The sequence below is a fragment of the Ambystoma mexicanum genome, chromosome 1p, assembly GCF_040938575.1.
Source record: "Ambystoma mexicanum isolate Mex_15411 chromosome 1p, UKY_AmexF1_1, whole genome shotgun sequence".
Taxonomy (NCBI): Eukaryota; Metazoa; Chordata; class Amphibia; order Caudata; family Ambystomatidae; genus Ambystoma; species Ambystoma mexicanum.
Genome location: NC_090921.1, coordinates 91,878,774 through 91,901,699, shown reverse-complemented (window position 1 = coordinate 91,901,699; position 22,926 = coordinate 91,878,774). Strand labels below are relative to the sequence as shown.

The window sequence follows — 22,926 nt, the reverse complement described above, 5'->3', positions numbered from 1 at the left end:
GCTTGCCCAGAGGTACATAGATTCTGGGAAGAAATAAAGATGAAAATGGCCACTGGGAGTGTGGTGCTGGATGGGGGGTCTGCTGGGGCATGTATACTTAGGAATTTCCCCAGGCCACGTAATTTGAAGCATATCAACAAAATGAAGGACCTGGCATATATCCTGGCCAAACGCAGGATTGCAATGTGTTGGAAGGCAGCCCATAGGCCTAGAGTGGAGATATGGTGGGCGGACCTCTTGAGATGGGCAGAAGCTGAAACTTCGGTATGGTTTAAAGCCGCCACCAGGGGGGGGGATAAGAGGAAGTGGGCCCCCTGATGGCCTGGAGGCAATTGGTGACCTTGATGGCTACACCTCACCAGGTCAGTCATGAAACAGAAGACTCAGATGAGTCATTAAGCACGGAAATCCACGAAAATGCTCATGAAGATGACACTGATATTACAGCTCAAGTTTGCGGGGAGGGAGGGGGGAGGACTGAAATGCATAATGTGTTGGTTTGTCTGATTATGAACGTCCTCTAGTTGTAATGTTTGGTGTTTAAAATAATAAAAACAATTAAAAAAACAAACATTTGCATTGATTCTTTATTTGTTCAAACAATAAAACAGTGAGTTTGCATACATTTTTCAATTGCATAAAACCCCACCCCACCTGCCCACAACTGACAAAGTGGTGATGCCACAAGGTTCCTTTCATTGTTCGGCCCATTGTTTTAATTACCATGTGCTCTTTCCAAGACTGCAGCGGTTAAGTCCTTTTGAAACCACTTGTAGGATTAAGTAATTGCAAAGCTGCGTGGGTCTAAAATAGTTCAGTTCCTTGTCTAATACAAATTCATGAAACAGTAGCCATGTTGCTAAATATTTGGAATATTTCCCATTAGCCAAGGCACTCACTTTTTTTCCATTGCCGCAAGATCCCACCAATCACATGGCTAGTAAGGGTCCCTGTTATGTTTTCCTACTGTGGGATAGTGTAATCCTCGCTGCTGTGAGCATGAGTGGTGAGTAGCACAGGCCCTGCTAGCCACATATATTCCTTCAGCTGTTGCCCCCCAACACTATTACCATGGGATTGAAGGGCATTTGTAACTTTAGAATGTCCTTGATGTGACTCCGATCTTCTTTCCAAAAGATTTTGACTTTTGGACAAGTTCACCACATATGGACAAAGTCCCCCACCTGCCCACGTTTCCGTCAACTCTGGGACGAGATTTCAGGATTAAGTGTAGTCTCAGCGGCGCCATATACCACTGAAAGAATCACTTGTATGTTGATTCCCGCATATCTGCATTTCGATCTCCTTGGCGCCTGGTACCAAATCTGCCCCCATTCCTCGTCCGTTATGGTAATCCCCAGGTAGTGTTCCCATTTGGGCATGTATGGTAAAATTTGCCTTGGTTCAGCACCAGTTAACAGGTGGGATTTGTTTTGGAGACCGCTCTTTAATCAAGAGTTAAAGGCCGGTTGGTGTACTGGTTGCTTCCTCGCTAATCACTGTTTGTTTGAGATCCAATGTCTAATTTGTATATATCGGAATCACTCAAGTTGCCACCTGGAATTGCGATTTGCGGTCTACAAATTGCGGTGAGGTTCCGTCCTGATAAATATTGCCAAGCGTTAGTGTTGCTTGTCCCATCCAGTTCACCCAAAAGGCATATCAGTGGCACCCCACTCCATCAGACCTCCTTGGAGGGCCATTGCAACATGGAGGGGCTATTTGTGCAGCTAATAGTTAACGGGCCATTTCTGGCACCCCATAACCTCAGTGCCGAAGGCCAAAATAGAACTTTTCTGGTCATCCTGGGTTTTTCCCCCACACAGATGAAGCAGTAAATCTCCCTCTGGAATTGTTTAATCGACTGGGCCTGGATCCGGATTGGGAGGGAGCTCGTTGCATATAAGAATCTAGGCAGAAGAGTCATCTTAATGGCCAGTATTCGAGCACACCAGAAGAGTTCCTGCATATCGCACCTCTTCATGTCTCCCATCATGGTTTTCCGAAGTCCTGGGATGTTAGCGCAAACAAGCAATCATATGTGGGAATCCGCTTTACCCTCAAGTATTCTATCTCGTCCTGCTTCCAAGTTAAGGGGAAGTTCCTGCTCAATTCAGTCACACTCAGGGTCTTCCGTGATGTTGCTTTCGACTTGGGAGTAGTTGATATGGAATCTGGAGATCCCAGCAAAGTCATCCAGGATGGACATCGCTTCAGGAAGGGAATGCGCCATGTCCTGGAGAAACATCAATATGTTGTCTGCGTATAGCACCATTTTGTTTGACCCCTTTAACCCTGATCCCTTGAATATCAGGGTTTGCCCAGACTGCCTGGTCCAGTGGCTCCATGGCCTTAGTGAATATTAATGGCGAAAGCTGGTACCCCTGACGAGTACCCTGCCTTATTGGACTTCTGTTCAAGTAGCACCCATTGATCGGCATTCTCGTGGAGGGTATTTGAAAATTGGCTAGGACCATTCAGGTGAAGATCTGCCCACATCCAAATTTACTCAGTATGAGCTTCAAGAAGTACTAGTCCAGGCTATCTAATGTGAGCATAGACATCTTTTGGCCTGTCCTTCAACCCCCAGTTCGCTACATTCACTGCCCTCCGAATATTATCTTGGGTATGCATCCCCATAATAATTCCCGCCTGGTCCAGGTGTATAATTATTGCCAAACCCCCCCACCCCCCAATAAGACTCTGTGCCATGACCTTTGCATAAAGCTTAGCATCCCCATTAAGTAAAGCAATAGGACGATAACTAGCGCATTCTGTCGGGTCATTTCCTGGCTTCAGCAAACAAAAATGGTTGTTGATGGTCCCATGGCCCCTGAAACTACCCCTCTGATCTAACAATTTAGTTAGGGGCACACCAGAATGTTTCATAATATGCGGCCCAGAACCATATTTGGCCCGGACCACCGCCTCAGTAATTGGGCTCTCTAATAACAATCAATCTCTTCTGATATCTGGGGCAACACCATGTTCCATAAGAAGGTTTGCTGAGCCAATAAGTCTAAATTCTCCCTTTGAAGGGTCTGACCGAAAAAAGCATGCTTGATATCGGTCTTCTCAGATTTCCCCCTGCCCCCCCCCACCCATTTTATATCCCCTGCCAAGTTTTTCAATTGAGTGATGTAATTCCTAGCCCTGTGTCTCCTTAAGCCGCAAGAAACCGATTGGCCTTATTCCCCTTCATATAATATGATTTGTCTGAATCAGGAGTTTGGCTGATCTGTCTGCCAGGCTGGCTTCCAATTTCAACCTAGCCTTCATCAATTCACGTCAAGCCTTTTGGGTCCCTCCGGTTTTGTGCAGATAATCTGCATCCTTAATAATAATAATAATTTGGCATTTATATAGCGCTACAAACCCTCAGGTATCTGAGCGCTGCTTATTATTACCCACGGTGTGTGGTGCTCATTTATCGACCTCGGAAGGATGAAAGGCTGAGTTTGGCCCCGCCGGGATTCGAACCTGCGTTAGCAGACTCTGCACCGATGTCAAAGCGAGCGCTCTACTCGCTGTGCCACTTCACCTCCCTTTACAGTCACACCCTCAATAGCTCATTTTTCCCTCATGAAGAAAGCGGTTCTGGCATTTAACTCACCTCTAATTACTGCCTTACTAGCGTCCCAGACGGTACACCAATCCATCCTGTGTCGTCATCTCCTAAAATGGTTTCTTATCGTCATTTCCATATGGGCCCTTAGGGCCTGATCCCGTAGTATCTGTTCATTAAACCTCCATTGTTTATGGGTCCTCGGGAGTGGCCTCAGTGCGCGGCTGGTGCAAGATCCAATAGGTAACGCACCCCAATTTCTAGGTTTGTCACTTGGGGAATAAATGGTCCGACCATTACAATGGCAATACGTGAAAAGCCCTGTGTGCCGCGGAGTAATGTGTATACGACCGGTCGTTCGGATGATGGAAGCGCCATGTTTCTATTGGATGCAATTTCCTAAGGAAGCGTGCTAACACTTGTCTATTCCTACCATCCTTTGGGGTGGCTGGGAGAGTTTTATCCATGGATGGGCCCATTACATAATGAACCCCACCCAACCAATATCTGAGCCATGCACCACCCCGCCAGCCCCCCAACCCTCGAATAGCTTGATTAGAAAATTATCTTGTTTCTGTTTCTCATTTGGGGCATATATTGCAATCCAAGTGACGAACTGGCCTGGCAACTGAGCCTTCCCACCCACCCCCCTCCAACCAAATACCGCCCTTCTAGGTCTTTATGCAAGAACCGCCTGTGAAACCTCATGTTTTTAGCTATCGGGATTTCTACCCACCTATTTTTGGTGCCACTGGACGCAAAGAATTGCTTGGGAAACGCTTTGTCGTAAACGAACTACACCCCCATGGAGCAGGTATCTCCTGTAGCCAGACCATTGATGCTCACATCTCGATGAGGCACCACAGAATCGAACGCTGCTTAACCGGTTAGTTCAGGCCCTTTGTATTCAACAAGATCAACCGAATCTCACCCATCATCCGATTCCGGACCTATACTGCACAAAGAGGCCCAATGGGAACCAACCTCTTTGATTATGACAGAAAGGTTTGCACATCACGTTCTGGATTAACACAAGGACTAACACACCCGCTCCCACGGTAAACCCTAACTTTATGGATATTATATCCACTTACTGGGCACCATGTTAACTGGGACCCTAGTCCGTCCTACCCCTCCCACCCCGATTCTCCCCCCCCGATTCTCCCCCCCCCCTCACCAATTCCATAGACTAGAGAGATGCCCTAGAAGACCCGGTTATAACCAAGTTAGCCAGATCACAGCCCCCCCCCCCCAGTATCAAGTCAGATTATCAAACCAAACAGACTTCAAAATTCCCATGAAACCGCAATATGCCCCACAGTATTTACCAGTTATGTAGGAGCCAAATTCCAGGCCCCTTCCCTTCGGATGAAGACGTGCCGTCTTCCATCGTTCCCGTTAAGGGATGGGAGTAGAAGGGAGCTTATCGTCCAGGTTAGACTCTGTCTCCTATACTTTGTTCCCCCATCTCCCTCCAATTCCGTGGACTCTTGCTCCTTGGAAATAGTATACAGTTGAACTTGCCACTCAAAACGTAGCCCACATGGAAATGTCCAATGGTATTGTACATCCTTTTGCAGTTTCCGCTTGACCAGTGTAGCCTGCGCCAGATCTTGGAAGAGTGCCAGCAGGGTCCCCCGAAACCGTATTGGCTCCTGCCTAAGCACTGCTCACATAATCTCTTCCTTCGTCTGAAATAAATGGACTCTTGAGGACGTTGGGAGCCAGGTTTCTACTTAATTGGTAGGTGGAGTAGACACAGTGGGTGAGGTCCAACACAATCTCTTGCTCCGAGGAGGCACCCTGAGGTTCTACATCAGGGACTGATTTGGGGAGCTCTCGGATGCGTATGTTTCTGCAAAATATTTTTTTGGCGTGGTCCTGTTTATTAAGTACCTGTTCCATCTGTTGCTCCAAGCTCACTATTCTTTGTGCCATTTCATCGTGGTCATACCCCGGTTCGCACAGTGCCATTTCCATCCTCCTCTCCACTGCAAGGACTGTGTCTCTAAGTTCTGAAGTAGCTTTAGACAGATTTGCTGTGCTGTCTTTCTTGAGCTCCAGTAACATTGCCTACAGATCAGATTGTCTAGTCCGTGGTTGTGGGGGGAGGGGGGTTGTGGGGAGGAGGGATTCATCCTTCAAGAGAGGGGGAGTGAATCTGGGCTGTCATTTGTGAAGTGTATTTCTGCGTATCTGACCCCGGCACCATCACCTGACGTGAGACCTTTGTTTTGCTCTTTGCTTCGCTGTAGCTCTCTGCAGGTTGCACGTTAGTCCAAACCCCTCCAAGTTGATTCACACTAACTATGCAGTCACCTCACCCAGATTGTGAGTGTGAATACTTCTACCCTATATTATGGTCTTTCTTCCGACCTCTGCGCCTTGCCTAGACAGAATTTGGTTATATGCAGCCTCCGGGTGATTTTAGACTGAGCCGGGTTTCACTGAGCCATGCCGGGCGACATGAGCCTTCCAAGAGAGCAGTCATGATTCGAGGGAGCCATTGGAGGCTAATTCACTGCCCAACTAGCTACCTCTGTAGCAGATTCTATAATGTTTACGAGTCCCTATTGACTCCAGTGTATTTTACGTTCTCATTGTGAAACTTCTATTCCTTGCGTGAAATCCAGAAATGCAACTCCCTCGCAATCAATAACAGGCTTGTTGCAAAGTTCTGTCCTGCATGTCCTACACGCGTTGACGACCATCATCACATGCATGGATCCAGTATAAAGTTCGGGTTCTGGGGAGTGCCAGTAAGAAAGCAGGTCATTGAGAAGATCAGGCAGAGTCCAGAAAACCTTCAATCGAGTAAGTAATGATATCTGTGGCGCACACACAGGGGCACATGTATTACTTATTCAAGGCGTGGAAACCTTTTCCCTACAAGCGTGCAATATCTGCTATCAGTAACACAAAAAGACACAAAAATAAGACGTACAGACGCCATGTGGGAATAGCAAAAGTAATTCTGATAAGAGGGCACTTGGTGTGCAAAACCAAGTGGTGACATAAATGTAAGAAAACCACACCTGCAAAACCCTCCTACTAGGATTAAGATCAATTTTTAACATATTGATAGTCCACATCTGCTTAAAAGAATCCTGTAGTGTGACTCAAAAACCGATGAATTAAAAAATGCAGAAGAACGTTAGCGACACAAAGGCTGTAGCAATCCAAAATACCAGATTGACTGTCGCCTTTGATCTTTTGTATCAACGAACGACCCATTCACCGAGTTAAACCCTTCGTTTGTCAAGTGGTTGTCTCAAAGGCATGTCTGGAGCTGACTAAATGCGTTAGTAACGTTTTCGATGTGCTATACTGAGGTTAAATGGCCCGGCAGTCCGGATTAATGAGTGAAGCGTGCATATTAATGTTTAAGGTATTTATATGGTGCACCGTCGCCAACGGAGTTGGTCCCCAGGAGCTCTGGCGAATCTGTAACAAGAAGGGGCAGGGGTTGGGTTAGTTGGGAGGAGTGGGGGGGCAGGAGAGTCAGAGGTGGTGTGCTGTTGGCGGCTTCAGCTCGGCATATATTGTGCGCTGTGCTTTAGTGTAAATATTGGACTGGGGCGAGACCACGTGTGCAGTCTGTGTTTGTGTTAGTTTGTTGTTGATGCAATGTAGTGAAGTGTGTGCGGTTTGCTGGGCGAGAGTAGATTGTGTGAAGTTTCGGGTGAGTTGGGTATGCAGAGGTTTGAAGGTGGGGTTAGTGGGGTGAGAATCCTGGTTGTGTCACATCTTTTTCGGTTTAAATTATATTACTAACTGTGGAATTAGTTGATGCTATCCTTTCTTGGCTGTCTGTTGCGGGTTGCAGCACACTCCCTGTTGTATTCTAATGAACTAAGTATAATGTGATTGGTTTGTCTATTCTCCTGCTTCGGTATCGGAGCAGGGGTTGGGTGGCCCCTTTTCCCTCCTATCTGTGAATTCTGGTGTCATACCGGCTAGGATGCTTTGGATGGGTAGTCCAAGTGCTTCTGTCTCGGTCTATGTATTCAGTCTTCAGTGTTCTCCTCTTGTATGTATCTCTCATTATGTTGTATGGTATGTCGTTGAGTGCGTTCCTTAGATTCTGTTAGTATTCGATTGCTTGTTGGGAACCGGGATCGGTATCTTCATTCATCGTTGTTTTAGCAGTGTGTATGTTCTTGTGGGTGGTCTTCCAGCTAGAGAGCCAGGATTTGAGCAGTTTCCTGAATTGTAGGTGGTTTTCTTGTCTTTCGTATATCCTTTTGGCATGTCCCATTCACTTAATGAAAAAACTTTTCTAAGAAGGCCACCATGATTGGAGAAGATGGGGCTGCTATTTCCATGATGGCTGGAAAAGTGCAGCGGCAGGTTATGCCGCCGCAACCAACAGGTAAGTGTGGTGAGGGGGGGGGGGACTTGGAGAATAGTTAAAATAAAAGGGAGGGTTGGGGGGAGAAGTTGTGCTGCGGGCCATGTGAGGCAGTCGACCAGATCCGTGGTACTCTGGCTGAGATCAGAGGTTTCAGCCCACAATAAGCATACCCTGATCAGCTGAAAAAAAAAAAATATATATATATATATATATTTCTGAGGCTTGTGGAATCTGCTTAGATCACATGCTGTGCATAGGCCGACATCTAGTGGAAGCTGCGGAGTATTAGTTTGTTTTTCGAAACTCGAAAATGGGCGTCGACACAGGCGTGCCAGTAATACTATCCCTAGTGTGACGTCCACTGTACCCAAGATCCCTCACGCGTCTAGGATCCTCAGATTGTTTTTTTCCGCCATACTGGTCGGAAGCATCTTGCGGAGTCCCCTGGCCTTAGCCATACTTTTGCTAATAATTGAAATTTAATATTCTTTATTGACATCCTTCCCCACCCCAACGTCGACCCTCGACGACGGCTGGAGAAGACATCGACCGTCGGCTGCTGCACGACGGATCTGGGCCTCGGAAGGCCGCTGGCCTCGGCCCGGGCCTAGTAGGCCGCTGGCCTCGGCCCTGCAAGTAGGGAGAGTGGGGGGTGGTACATACTCTTCACTCTTGGTATATAGATACACTTATATATTTCCTACACCTCAAGGTGCGTATGGAGGGTACCCCTTTCCAATTCTGCCCCAAGTGCAACCGCAAATACCCTTGGGTCGACAGGCACGCCACGTGCAATCTCTGCTTGCCGAGGGACCACCCCGAAGCGAACTGCAGAGCGTGTAGTAGGTTTAAACCTAAAACACTTAAGGACCGTTCGACAAAGCGTTGGGCCCACCACGCCAGGCAGGCGGCCATGGCAGCGGAGGGCGCCTTCAGCGATGGCAGCGACGCCGTACTTTCGGACGGCGAGGGCATTACGGCGTCGAAAGACAGCCGAGCGCAAGTCCCCGACCTCGGAAGGTCGTCCGGCAGGGCGGCTATGGGGAAGACCCCCGGCGACGCAAGCGCTACACACCCTACACACACTAAGCACACTAAGTCCAACCGAACCTCGACGACGTCGACTTCTCGGAAAGAGGCACTGATAGAACGGTCCGACTCGGTGTCCTCTGGGCGCTCTCGATCGAGATCGCCTCATGACGCAAGGCAATCATCCACTCTTGCCAAGAGTGCCTCGCTCCCTAGACTAATGGAAGTTCGATCGTCAGAGGACGAAGACGACTTCCACCCCCAGGCCGCGCTCCAAGAGACGGAGCCAGCAGTTAACACCAGCGAGGCCCCACGCTCAAAAAACACAGATACCTCTCCCGATCCTCGACGCCAGGCGTCGAAAGTCTCCGGGGCCTCCAAGGGACAGGGAAAACATTTTTCCACGCACGGGGAGGGGGGGGAAACAGCGGAAAGCACATTCTTCCACTCCTAAGCAGACAAACAAATACAAGTCTACTGAGAGATCAACATCCAGCAAGGATACCCTTGATAAGTCCCCTAAATTGCCTACTAAAGTCATCCCCTGTTCCAAAGAATGGTCCAGCGAAGACATACAGGGTCATGTCAAGGATGTCTTCCTTGGCTGATTTTTACGACAAGAATCCAGAGCATTTCCTCTCGTATGACCCTCAGGGAGCCACACCCTCAGGTTCCACTGATCCCATCCCCCTAAGTAAAAGGGCCCGGTTCGGAAGACCTGAACCCTTCGAGGTACAGCCTTACTCTACTCCATACTCTACACCCCAGGTACCAAGGAGAGCCTTTCCCTGAGGGGGACCAGGAGTTTGAAATTATGTAGGACCAAACCGGGACGGAATACTATGCGGATGATGAGGACCAGGAGGAGGGAGAAGATGAGCAGGAAATTTTCAGAGTAGATTCCCCGGTAGAGAACGAAGCCCCAGTTACCGACTCGCCAGTCGATAACCAGCCCCTCCTTAATGAGGTTCTCGCTCGCGCGGCAGAACATTTTCACATCGACACCCACGGTGTACAGGAGGAAAAGGACTTCGCAGAAGAGTTGGTGGGAGAGAGGAGGCCAGTCGCTCAGACCATCCCTATCCTTAAATCCATCCAACGAAGAATAGATCCGTCCCTGGTGAACCCAAACCTCACCAGAGCAGTCAACCCCAGGGTCGAAAAACTTTTCCGGGCAGCCCAATCTGACCCTCTCTATATAAGAGGACATCTTAAACCAGACTCCCTAGTGGTTACCAACACTCGGAAGAGGGCTGGAACACCCTTATCTTCGTCAGAAGCTCCTCCCGACAAGGAGAGCAAGAAACTTTACGGGTTTGGCAGAAAGGTAGCCTCAACGTCCACCTACCAAGCAAGGATTGCTAACTCCACCACCCTGTTGGCCAGCTACAACTGCCATCAATGGGAAGAGGTCGCGGCACTCATAGCCTCTGCTCCGGAACCCTTAAAGGGCCAATTGGCCCGGATCTCGGCAGAAGGGAGAGCCGTGTCTGGTTGCATATTGAAAGCAACTTTCGAGGCCGCGGACAACGCAGGGAGATTGATAGCAGAAGGTACTGTTATCAAGAGACATGCGTGGTTACGGCAGTCGGGGTTCAAAACAGAAACTCAGGCTTCATTAATAGACAAGCCGGTGGAACCCGATCTATTGTTTGGGAAAGCGGTCGAAGACGCACTGAAAAACGCCAAGGACGAATACGAAACTCTGAAATCCCTTGGCCAACTAACCAACAAACCCCCTAACCAGAGGGGGAACAGTAATTTTCGTCACCCACGCGGCCAAAATTCACAAAGAGGCAACTATGCCCAGGGACAGGGTACACAGTGGAACAACAGCCAGCAGTCTACCCAGAGTTACGGCAGGGGTAACAAAAGAGGTCGTGGGAGAGGCAGAGGCAGCCCCAACAAGGGAGGTAGCACGCCTCCACCAAAGCAGTGACGCTCAGTTCAGGGTCCCTTCTCACGCAACCCCAGTAGGGGGACGCATTTCCAACTTCACCCAGGCTTGGGAAGGGATCACCTCAATGTCCACAGGATATTGTATAGAATTACTGCAGCGTCCCTGGAACCATCCTCCACGACAAAAAGTACACTCCTTAGAACATCAGAAGATCCTTCTCGAGGAGATCGCCATTCTGCTAGAAAAGGACGCGATAGAACTCGTCCCAGGACACCAGGTAAACAAGGGTATCCAACTTACTTCCTTGTGCCAAAGAAAGATTTGACAATGCGCCCAGTATTGGACCTACGGCCTGCCAACAAGTATGTCAAGCCCCAAAAATTCCGTATGACCACGCTACAAGAGGTAATCCCCCTCCTAAAAAAGGGGATTACATGGCAACCTTGGATTAGAAAGATGCTTACTTTCATATTTCCATGCTCCCGGCGCACAGAAAGTACTTGCGCTTCAAGGTGGACAGTCGCCACTACCAATTCAAGGTACTGCCCTTTGGGATAGCTTCAGCACCAAGGGTATTTACCAAGGTACTGGCGGTGGCAGCGGCACACCTACGCAGGGAGGCAATCCCAGTGTACCCTTATCTGGACGACTGGCTCATAACGGGGGAAACCCCAGGAATTTGCAGGACAAACATTCAAAGGACTATCAACCTCCTCCACGAATTAGGCTTCTCAATCAACGAGAAGAAGTCAAGCCTGGTGCCAAGCACCTCAAAACAGTTCCTAGGAGCAATTCTAGATACTCAGGAAGGGTTGACCTTCCCTTCGGAAGAGAGAATTCGGAATATACTACTGCAAATTCCACATTATCAGTCCGGTCAACAAATAACGGTACGCAAAGCAATGCGGTTACTGGGCATGATGGCGTCATGCATTTACCTGGTCCCCCACGCGCGACTGCGCATGCGTCCCATGCAGGAATGGTTGGCGAAACAGTGGTCTCAGGCAAGTGGTCAGCGGGACGATCTAGTGGTCGTTTCGCCAACACTGGTACAGAGCCTACACTGGTGGACAAGAGAGAATCTCGCAAGGGGAAAACCCTTTTACGATCCCGAAATACAGGCAGTGGTGACTACAGATGCATGCCTGACTGGGTGGGGAGCTCACCATCTCCACCACACAGCCCAGGGTCTCTGGTCTCACTCAGTAGCCAAGAACCACATCAACCTCCTAGAGCTTCTGGCAGTATTCCGAGCGCTTCGGGCGTTCGAGCCCCATCTACTAAACCTGTCGGTGCAGATCCGGACGGACAGCACGACAGCCATGTTCTATCTGAACAAACAAGGAGGGACTCGTTCGCCAAATCTGTCCAAGCTTGCCCAGAAAATCTGGATATGGGCACTCAGACGGAACATCTTGCTGTCATCGCAACATGTTCCAGGGGAGCTCAATTCCCTAGCGGATGCTCTAAGCAGAGACTCCCTCCCAGAAGAACACGAATGGGTCCTTCACAGAGAGATCGTAGAAGATCTCTTCTCTCAGTGGGGTCTCCCCACTATAGACTTATTCGCCACAAGCGAAAACAAACAATGCCCAGGATTTGCATCCAGGTTCCCCCAGCCAAGGGAACGCCCTGTGGATGAACTGGTCAGGGATGTTTGCGTACGCTTTTCCACCAACTCCTCATCAGGAAGGTGGTGTACAAGATGAACAAGGAATCGATGACGCTCATCCTAGTTGCTCCCATGTGGGCGAGACAACCATGGTTTCCACACCTACGCAGAATGGCGGTGTGCGAGCCCATCAAACTTCCAGCCTGGTACAACCTTCTGTCCCAGCAATAAGGTCAAACAGTGCACCAGCAACCCAACTCAATGAACCTGGCAGCATGGCTCCTGAGGTCATAGAGTTTGGACATCTCAATCTACCACAGGTGTATGGACATCCTAAAAGAATCCAGGAAACCAAACACAAGACACTGTTACTTTGACAAGTGGAAAAGATTCGTTATTTGGTGCCAGAATAAACAAATCAACCCTGTTGATTGCACTCCTTCCAACGTCGTGACATACATGCTCCACCTGCTGTATGCAGGATTGGTTTTTAACTCTCTGAAAGTACACCTGGCAGCCCTCTCGGCTTACACCACATCCCATAACAAAGTGTCGTGGTGGAAAGTACCAGTAGTTAAAGCCTTCATGGAAGGAGTAAAGAGACTTCACCCTCCTATTTCAAACCCACCGCCAGGATGGGACCTTAATGTGGTGCTAGCTAAGCTCATGGGCCCCCCTTTCGAACCCATGCATAAAAGTAGTCCCAAACACCTGACTTATAAAACGGCCTTCTTAGTAGCCATTACCTCTATAAGAAGGGTCAGTGAAATTCAAGCTCTGTCAGTGCAGGATCCTTTCTTTACTATCCACAAAGACAAACTGATTTTACGCACACACCCTAGGTTCTCACCTAAATTTATATCAAAGTTCCATGTAAACCAGTCCATCGAGCTTTCTTCCAGAACCCGCAAAGCTCGGCTGAGGTGAAACTACACACCCTAGATGTGAATAAAACTAGACCGCTAAGGAAAACAGATCAACTGTTTGTCTCAGTAGCTACAGGCAGAGAGGGAGATCGCGTCTCTAAAGGCGCTATCTCGAAGTGGATTATCAACTGTATACAGCTGTGTTACTCTCTTTCTGAAAAAACTCTGCCTTTTACGCCAAGGGCCCACTCTACTAGAGGCATTGGGGCCACTCTGGCTTTCATTGCAAATGTTCCCCTCGACACCATTTGCAAAGCAGCTTCTTGGAGTTCTATTCACACTTTTACTCAGCATTACTGCATTGACACTCATTCCAAGACAGATACACAAGTGGGACAAGCGGTTCTAAGACACCTGTTTGCTCATGACCCTTCTCACATCCCACCTCCTTCTTCTGGTACTGCTCGCTAATCTATGCACAGCATGTGATCTAAGCAGATTCCACAAGCCTCAGAAGGGATACATTACTCACCGTAATCGTATTTCTGATGCTTGTATCTGCTTAGATTCACATGCGACCCACCCTTCCTCCCCTCCGAGAGAAGGCGCATGATTGCCTGTAGTCTTACCTTTCTGTCTATCTGCTTGGATTATCTGTACTCGCGCTACTCCTCATGCTTCCTCATGTCAGAAAAAATACAATCTGAGGATCCTAGACGCGTGAGGGATCTTGGGTACAGTGGACGTCACACTAGGGATAGTATTACTGGCACGCCTGTGTCGACGCCCATTTTCGAGTTTCGAAAAACAAACTGTAATACTCCGCAGCTTCCACTAGATGTCGGCCTATGCACAGCATGTGAATCTAAGCAGATACAAGCATCAGAAATACGATTACGGTGAGTAATGTATCCCATATATAATCTCTCAGAAGTAGATAAAGTAACTGATAGTAATAGATAAAGATCTCTTAGCATTCAAGGTGGGAGGTACAGTGCTAGTCATAGTGCTAGGGGTTAAAACTGCTTTTATTTTTAGAAGTACTAACTCGCTGTTTGCCTGCCTGATACCTTTGTGTGAATGAAGAATCGAATGGCTGCTCTGTAACAATTGCTTTACCTATAACCACAGAAAATCTGCAAGTCTAACGGGAACTGCGGTGCCTAGCTGATAGCTTTTGCTGACACTTTGACCTGTTTTGAAGAAAAGCTTCTGTGCAAGCCTCTAAGTTGTAAAATCAGTTCAAGCACTGGTAGCTAATAGATGCTCCCACACAACTCACCGGCGAGTCCCTGCTCTGCTGACTCTGGGGCTCTGAGTTGTACAGTTGCTCAGGCAAACGCCAGCCGCTTCGCGGCAGTGTTAAACTACTCTTTAATACAGCTCATGTGAGTAGAAGGCTGTTTCAGCCTCTGCCATTGGCTGGAAGACATATTGGGACTTCAACTCCCAGAAGCACCAACATCCCTCTTAAAGGCGCTTCTGGGCCAAGCCGGTCTTGCGTCGGTCCTCGCGGTCCACGGCGTCCGGTGCACACCACGTTGCCCAGGAACCACAGCTAATTAAAAACAACCATGGGGCAACTATCTTTTGATATAGCTGCTACCATCTTGCGCAACTACCAAGCTCGCCTGTGACTCAATCCTCGAAAGAATTAGTCCTGACACAAATATTACTGCCACAGAATCGCTGGAAATTGATACGTGAAAAAAGAACATCCCAGACCTTCATCAATAAAGTGCCCTCCCACCCCCCCCCCCCAGATCTAAAGATCTGTCTTCTCAATACACGCTCCCTCAACAAACACGCCATCAGCGTTCATAAGATATCTGTGGAAAATATCGATATCATGTGTATCACAGAGACCTGGCTAAAAGAGATCGTCGGCCCCACCTGCGACCTAGCGGTCCGCGAGGGCTACACCATATACTACACCAACAGAGAATCAGGACAAGGGGCTGGTGTGGCAGTTATTGCCAAAGACACCATTCATCTGTTCCCGACTAAAATACAATGCAATCGTATCGAAATCCTCCACCTTGAACATTTCCAAACTAATAATAGTAGCCTCAACTTAATTGTTTACAGACCACCTACCTCCATGCCCAACTTTAATGAAGAAATAACACACCAACTCAACATGATCAAAGGACCCAACACTGCCACTCTACTCCTAGGAGATCTCAGTCGGTGGCGGGGAGACCCCAAAGACAAAGAGGCCATTAAACTGGAGAAACTCTTAAATAACAGACTATCAAGTGATGAACACCGATCCCGCCATGGACAATGGTCATCTACTAGATTGGGTTGTTACCAACAACCTCTTATCCCAAGAATACAAAACTGACTCATGTATATGGTCGGACCACTACAGTGTGACCTTACATATCTCTCCCTCCACCCACCCACTCAAAAACCCAAACTTCCCAACCTCCCTGTTAAAAAAAAAAAAAAAAAAAAAAAAAAAAAAACTGCAGAATTATAAAAACATCAGCAAGGAGCACCTGATGCAATGTCTAGACACATTTGAAAGACAGGGAAATAATGAGGACACATGCAAGGCCACCCTATCCAACTTACTAAGCCACCTACAGGCCTAGTGGACCTAGAAGCTGCACTCCTAACCAAAACCTCTAGGCCCAAGGACAAAAAACATGAGTGGTTCACAGAGGAACTCCTCGAACAGAAAACTCGAAAGAAAAAGGGACAAGAAAACACTTTGGAAAATCAGTGAGAACCTATAAATAAATGATAATTGAGGCAAAAAAGAACTACTATGACAAACAGATCTCAGTGGCAGCCAACTCCACCAGCAAACTCTTCAATATATTGAAATCTATTGACAAACCAAACGGCATCACCCCCACATTCTCGCCCACCCAAGAAGAATGTGACGCAACTCGATAGCATTTTTTAACAAAATTGACATGGCCAGGAATATTATAGCCAAATCCCAAGCGGCTACCAAGTCACCCACTCAAGACTTACCAGAGGAACTTAGTCACCAGACGACCCAATTTAGGTTCAAGCCCATTACTGCCAACAACATGATAAAAGCCCTGGCATCCATGAAACCCACCACTTGCACCGAAAACATACTCCCGGCCAGCATCATCTTAGACCACCGAGACATCTTTGCACCAGCCTTAACCAAAGTGATAAACTCATCTTTCCGCGATCAAATTGTGCCTAAAAGTATAAAAAGGGTAACAGTCACCCCCCCTTGTTAAAAAACCGAAGCTAGACCAAATGGGCCCAAAAAACCTAAGGCCAAAACCAATCGCAACTTTATACTTAAAATAATGGACCAGATTGCCACCACACAGCTCCAAGAACACGTAGAAAGCTCAGACGACCTCCTCCACCACCAACATTCTGTCTTTCGACCAGCGCATAGCACAGAAATAGCTATGCTGGATCTACAGAACAAGATGCTCAACATCATTGATCAGGGGAAAGCTAGCTTGCTCGTTCTCTTGGACTTGAGCGCTGCTTTCGACCTATTAGATCACAACCTACTCAAGACAGCGCTAAAAAAAACCAGCAAACTGCTCAGATGAAGCGATAAGCTGGCTCCTGTCTTTCCTACAAAACAGAACATCTAGAGTTCATTGGGGAAATCTATTCTCAATAGAAAAATAAATCACCTGTGGAGTCCCACAAGTTGCCAGCATGTCCCCACTCCTGTTTAACCTCTACCTTAGGTTTCTATGCATAGTCCTCTACAACATCAACACGTTTTCTACCAATTACGCTGACGACACTCAGCTGGTAATTGAACTAAGTGGAGACCATCAAAAGGACAACAAAAAGCTAAGCCTAGTTTACAACGCAGTAGAACAATGGATGGACCAAAATTGGATGTGCCTAAACGGCAACAAAACAGAGCTTATGGTCTTTGGCTCCAATCTTGTCAGATCTAACCTCCATCCTGCTTACAACACCTTCACCATCAAAAACACCCAAATTAAGTTCCCAAACAAGGTTAAAACCTTGGGGATGATGCTAGAAGCATCCCTGGGATCAGATGCCCAAACCCTTTACGTTAAAAAAACGTGCTCATACTACCTGCACCTACTAAAAGCCATAAGACCCTTCTTATCTGAGGAAAATAGCGCCACGGTCGCAAGTGCTACCTTCTTATCTCGCCTAGACTATGGCAATGCCCTAATTCTAGGAGCCAATAAAAACTGCTACCACAGCTATCAAGTTCTGCAAAACAATCAAGTGAGAATCATTAAGCAAAAAACCAGGAATCAGCACATCAGCGAAGCCAGGAAGGAACTTAACTGGCTGAAAATTGAAGGGAGTCCAATTTAAATCCCTCACGCATAGATGTATTTTTGGCAAAGCCCCTGCATACCTGAAAACTAAAATCATTCCATACAAACCTACGAGAGAGCTCAGATCAGCCGAACACGGTCTGATAGTGGTAGCTCCCTTCAGACTTAAAAACGGGGCAGGTAAATCCTTCCCTATAACCGCAGCAGGCCTCTGGAACAACCTCCCTGGCCAGTTAAGGATGGAAGCCAATTACCAACACTTTTGCAAATTGAAAACCCACATCTTCAAGTAATACATATACTACAACCTGCCCACCTACCTATGCAGCCCTAATGTCTCGTGTTACGTGTTTTATTGTCTTACTTTTTGTCTTTGTGTTCTTGTTTCTGAGCCCCGAAGCTCGAGCTACCGGCGCAATACAAATAAATAAACTGGTAACGACATACCCATATTTTCAGTATTCTGCTCGTGATGAAACTGAAGTTGATCTTCGACTTCCAATAATGTTTGTTTCAGGGTTGCAAGCGTTCTTGTTGGATCTAGTACGCAAAGTCTGAAACCATTCTTAGTGTGGGTCTGGTTTCCTAGAAACTTTGTTTTTTAATTAAGAAATATGCAGATATATAGAGATCCTTTGGCCTACTAATAGAATTGGTGATCTCTTGTTTGCTGCAGTTTGGATCAGCCTGACCTGTTGTCCTTTTTGAGTGGTATTTGTATCTCCAAAGGAGGACTCTACTTCAAATTTAAAGGTTTAGGCAGCCAATTGGCCAGGAAAGAGATGGAGTGCAAACCTTCCAATTTCACTGGAATTTAAAAGAAAACTAGGTTTCACTTCTTTCACAATCCTCTAATTCAATGTGTGCTAGATCCAGCTCCCTCAAGCTCATTTGCATATTTTGTAGTCCATTCATTATATCCTCCATATCAGAAATCCTTTTTTGTCTCGCCAATTCTCCCCGATTTTAATCCTTTTTTTTTTTTTTCCTTTGATTACCTGATTTTGAAATTGATCGGCAGATTGACAATCTGGTATGAACTAGGTCTTGGAGGACAGCTGCAATATTGCCTTCTATATCATGAGGAAGCTGATCTCATTTTTCTGAACCTGTAACAGTATCCATTGCTGTAAATGGGAGCATAGTGCTTTTAAATGGCTTCTTTTGTAGGCAGTAATTATGTAATGGTAGTAATGGGCAACAGTGGGTGATGGCTATGAAACCCCACAACAAAATAGTATTATCCACAGCAGGCGCAACGAGCATGTGGATTAGAGAATCTGAAGCCATGTTCTACTGAAAAAGGCTTGTAGTAGGTCAAATCAATGCACACTGAGCCAAGCTGAAGCAGACTTATCAGTTCTGTGTCACGGAAACATTTAAGTACCTAAAAACACAAAACGAGCCTGCCATTTCAGGAACACCGGGAGCCTACGCATAAATACCTGCTGAGAATCCAGTGTGTCACTCTTGGGCAGAAATGCTTCACCTCTCGTTGATGTCCTTCACTTCTTGACGATAGATGCCGACTATCTGGGCCGAAGATCACCTAATAGAAACCATAAGGAGCACAATACAGTGCCCCATAGCTAAGCAGCCATCTTGTGGGCCCCAAACCAAGAGATCCTAGATTAAAATAGAGGCCATTGGGTTATTATTTTACTTGAATTATATACCAGCCCTTTTCACTAAATCCTTCCTCCAAGGGTATTGTCCTTATCAAATTAATATGGGCTTGAAGTCAGAGATATGTGTTGCTATACTTTGTTTTGCCCCAGTGACCCTTCCCAGGGTTATTGGTATTGGGGGTAGCCAAAGAGCAGTAGGTAGGATGCACACTGCTATCCAGTCCTACAGATAAAGGGTGCATCGGCCACTTAAATAGATGCCATAAATAGGCAAAAAGCATCCCAAAACTTAAAATGTAGAGTTAGAATACTCCCTACAAAATATAGGAAACAAGCATGTTGGAAACGGATTCCCCAACCCCTTGCTTTTCACAAACCTTCATGTATATATTAAGAACAGTAGTACATGTAGTGCCACTCTATTATTATTATTAGTGCTGCATGATCTAAAAAGGTAAACCATTATCTTTTTAATGTACATGAATAAATTGGTGCAAAGATATGTATTACAAAATACTTCTGTTTCACAGTTTAAACCTATTTTTGCTCACTTATTACATACTCCAACTGGGAACGGGATTTACTGTTTTACTCCCTAAAAATCAAATTTACTTGCACTAGAATCTTATTTGGAGCAATGGTGCCATCTGTGGTAAAAGATTAAAGAACTAATTTAGTCCAAGGTAAGCCCCCTGCCGAACCCTGGTGGTGTGCTCCTGTATTGTTCTGGATATAATTAGACTGGTATGTATTGCTGCCAGTGGTTATATTTACAGGATAACTTCAGGGATATGCTGATCTGTTGTAGGTGTAATTTGGAGTAGGTGGGGTTCCGACATTTGTCTTGTAAATCATTCCTGTCAAAATGTATTTGAACATTGCATTCACGAAAAGCTCCCCCATCATGTTTACTGGGTCACGCTCTAGCCATGATGGTGCCAAGGATAGTTGCGACAATTATGGGCTTGTTTTTGCTTTTGGCCATGAGAAGGGTACCCCCGGTTCTGGGCAACAGCCACTGCACTTGGCATGAAATGTGGTTGGAGCACCTATCCTTTTGCAACAAGATGCAAGAGGCTTATCACAACATTGTATTAATCTTCCGAGATGAATGACAATGTACTGTTCTTATCACTGTAACAAAAAATGACTATTCTAAAAATAATCTAAAGATCAAATTCACCATACGTTTTTTTAAAGTCTTGACCCATCTTATTGTTGCATCCTAAAGAGATCTCACTGATTTCCAATTTTGCTGTCCTCTGCTTCTTTCTAGAACATACGCCACTTCTTGATTTCATCAGATCTTTCCCTCAAAAAGGTCTTACTCTGTGCCTCTAGCTTCAATTTTCTCTGCCATAGGTTCAGATATCTTTTGTCCTCCATTTTTCTATTTGTATCTTAATTTATGCTCTGTGTACAAGAACTGACTGTATGGTGTCTGTGCCCTTTGCTGGTTTTGTAATGTCAAGTAATGCGTTTTCTTAACTGATAAAAAATGAATCTCATCCATAGGAAGACATTCTGTCCATCTGGAATAAGACTGCAAATGACCAAATAACGACAGCGCGTATACGTGACACGCTCCGGCGCGTGCTGAATCTTCCACCAAATACAATCATGGAGTACAAGACTCACAACGACAGCCTCAAGTAAGTTCTGTCCTCGAGGTATGTTCAGAAGTCCATTGAAGTGAAGAGGTCTTTATATTTATTGCCAAGCGTTTGCAAGCCGCTGAGCGGCGCATTCAATGGCTGGGTTAAGAACTCCAGAGTGTACGTTTTTGTGCTGTGTGGAAGGGAGCGCTTGCCCCACTCTCCATAGATTCTAGACTATGTATTGCCATGCCATTGTCCAGTAATAATGAGGGGATATTGTTCCCTTCCACTTGAAATCACAGCTGCCGCTCCTTTTGGTCACTGCAGTAACTCCCTACACAGTGCTTATTGCATTGTAACCACCTCTTACAGAAAGGGCTTTCCTGTCTCAAATGGCCATGAGAACTCGATTGCGTGACTTCTTAATAAAGTTCTTGCAATGGAGTGTATCTATTTTGAAGCTTCAGTGATCGCTGTACTATTATGCGGTGGTCCTGAACCAGCCTCCCTTCTGCATTAGGCAGCAGAGTGTGAGTGGTTGTAAAGCAGACTTCGAGAGGATTGGGTCCTTCGACGTATTCCGTATCTATGACAGTAATCGCCACAGCTGTGCTTCTTCAGAAAATCTTTTGGTGTCTGCGTCCTGTGTCAATGACGGCGATACGCCGCCCTCGAGGACCTCCTCCGATGGCCGATGTTACTGGATGTTATAAGTAGGACGCACGACACCCGTAGCCTCAGTTAGTTTTTTCCTCGAACGTGTTCGCTTCGGAGATCTCGGTGCGCCTCGACTCTTTGGAGTTTCTGTTCTTTCGGTTCTTCGAACCTGTTAGTTTGTGAAGTTATCCTTCGTGATGTCTACCTCGTCTTCCACCCTGTGTCCGGGCTTTAAGAAGTGCAGGGACTGTGGGTCCAAGATGTTGGCGACAGACTCGCACAACGCCTGCCTCTGGTGCCTCGGGGAGGCCCATGACACGGACGATTGTGTCGACTGCCAGTCGCTTACGTCCAAAGCCTTGCGGGAGCGCAAGAAGAAAATGTCGGTAGGTAAGGTGTCCAAGCCACGGAAGTCGAGGTCTGCGGGGCTTTTGATGGACGATTCGAGGGGCGATTCTCTGCATCGTCGTCGGAAGTCCAGTGGGTCTCGGTCCCTGAGTAGGTCCCGCCACTCCTCTGCCTCTTCGAGGCACTCCCGGAAGCGCCGTCATCGGTTGCCTTCCCCGTCCTCATCCGAGGACTCCGCCTGTCAGCGGGTCGCTTATCCCACCAAGCATGCGACACCGGAGGAATGGGCTTCCTTCGGTAAGAAAATGCTAGCGATTCTCGAATCTTAGGGCACTGGTCTGTCGCGCCTCCGAGTGGGGTCGGTCGTGATCGGTCGAGAGACACCGCTCGTACGCCTTCGGGCTCGGGTGGTCGGCATGATTTGCGGGAAAGGTCTCGCTCAAACAAGGGGAATCGTTCTCGTCATGCCCGTTCCAGGTCCCGGTCCTTGACGCGCTCGAGACCGTGTGCACCTGTGGTGTCTTCAAGGAAGACATTGATGCCTGTGGCGCCGAGGTCGTCGACTGACTCTTTCGAGGCTCTGCCTCCGAAGAAGTCGTCGGCGCCCAGGCTGTCGAGGGACACGCTCGGGGCTCTGCCCTCGAGGCCTGTGTCGATGCTGTCGGCGCCACGTTTGGCGTCGACGCTGAACTTGACGCCTTTCGAGGCTGTTTCGACGGGTGTACCCCGAGGCACGGTGGAACCCCCTAGAAAGGCTCTGGCCAAGGTCAAGCATGGCTTTGTTCCTCATTCTGTGCCCTCTTACCACCATCTTGAGTACATTTCAGAGGTGGAAGAGGGCTCTGATGATGGCCTGGTTCCTGATACGGTGCCAGATGAGATTCTCTCGGGCCATAGCCAAATTGAGGACCTGCGTCAGTCCCTGCACGACGCCAGTGGTCTGGACACCTCTTCGGAGGTGGAGTTTAGGAGGCCTGAGCCTGGCACTCATGCCAATTCCTCGTACCGGCGCCTTATGTCTAGGGTCACCGAGTACTTGGGGTGGTCAGCTCCCCCAGGGGATTTTCTTCAGGATGACCGTACGGA

General features: G+C 47.4%; 1 protein-coding gene across 3 annotated transcripts in view; it reads left to right on the top strand.

Annotated features, from left to right (window-relative positions):
- LOC138566520 (eukaryotic translation initiation factor 4E type 2-like) overlaps positions 1-22,926 on the top strand; it is a 247,557-nt gene that overhangs the window by 165,570 nt on the left and 59,061 nt on the right. For all 3 annotated transcript variants that reach the window (XM_069643960.1, XM_069643942.1, XM_069643953.1), the window contains one exon: positions 20,753-20,889. In XM_069643960.1, the coding sequence (XP_069500061.1) occupies positions 20,753-20,889 (137 nt within the window). The remainder of the gene's footprint in view (positions 1-20,752; positions 20,890-22,926) is intronic.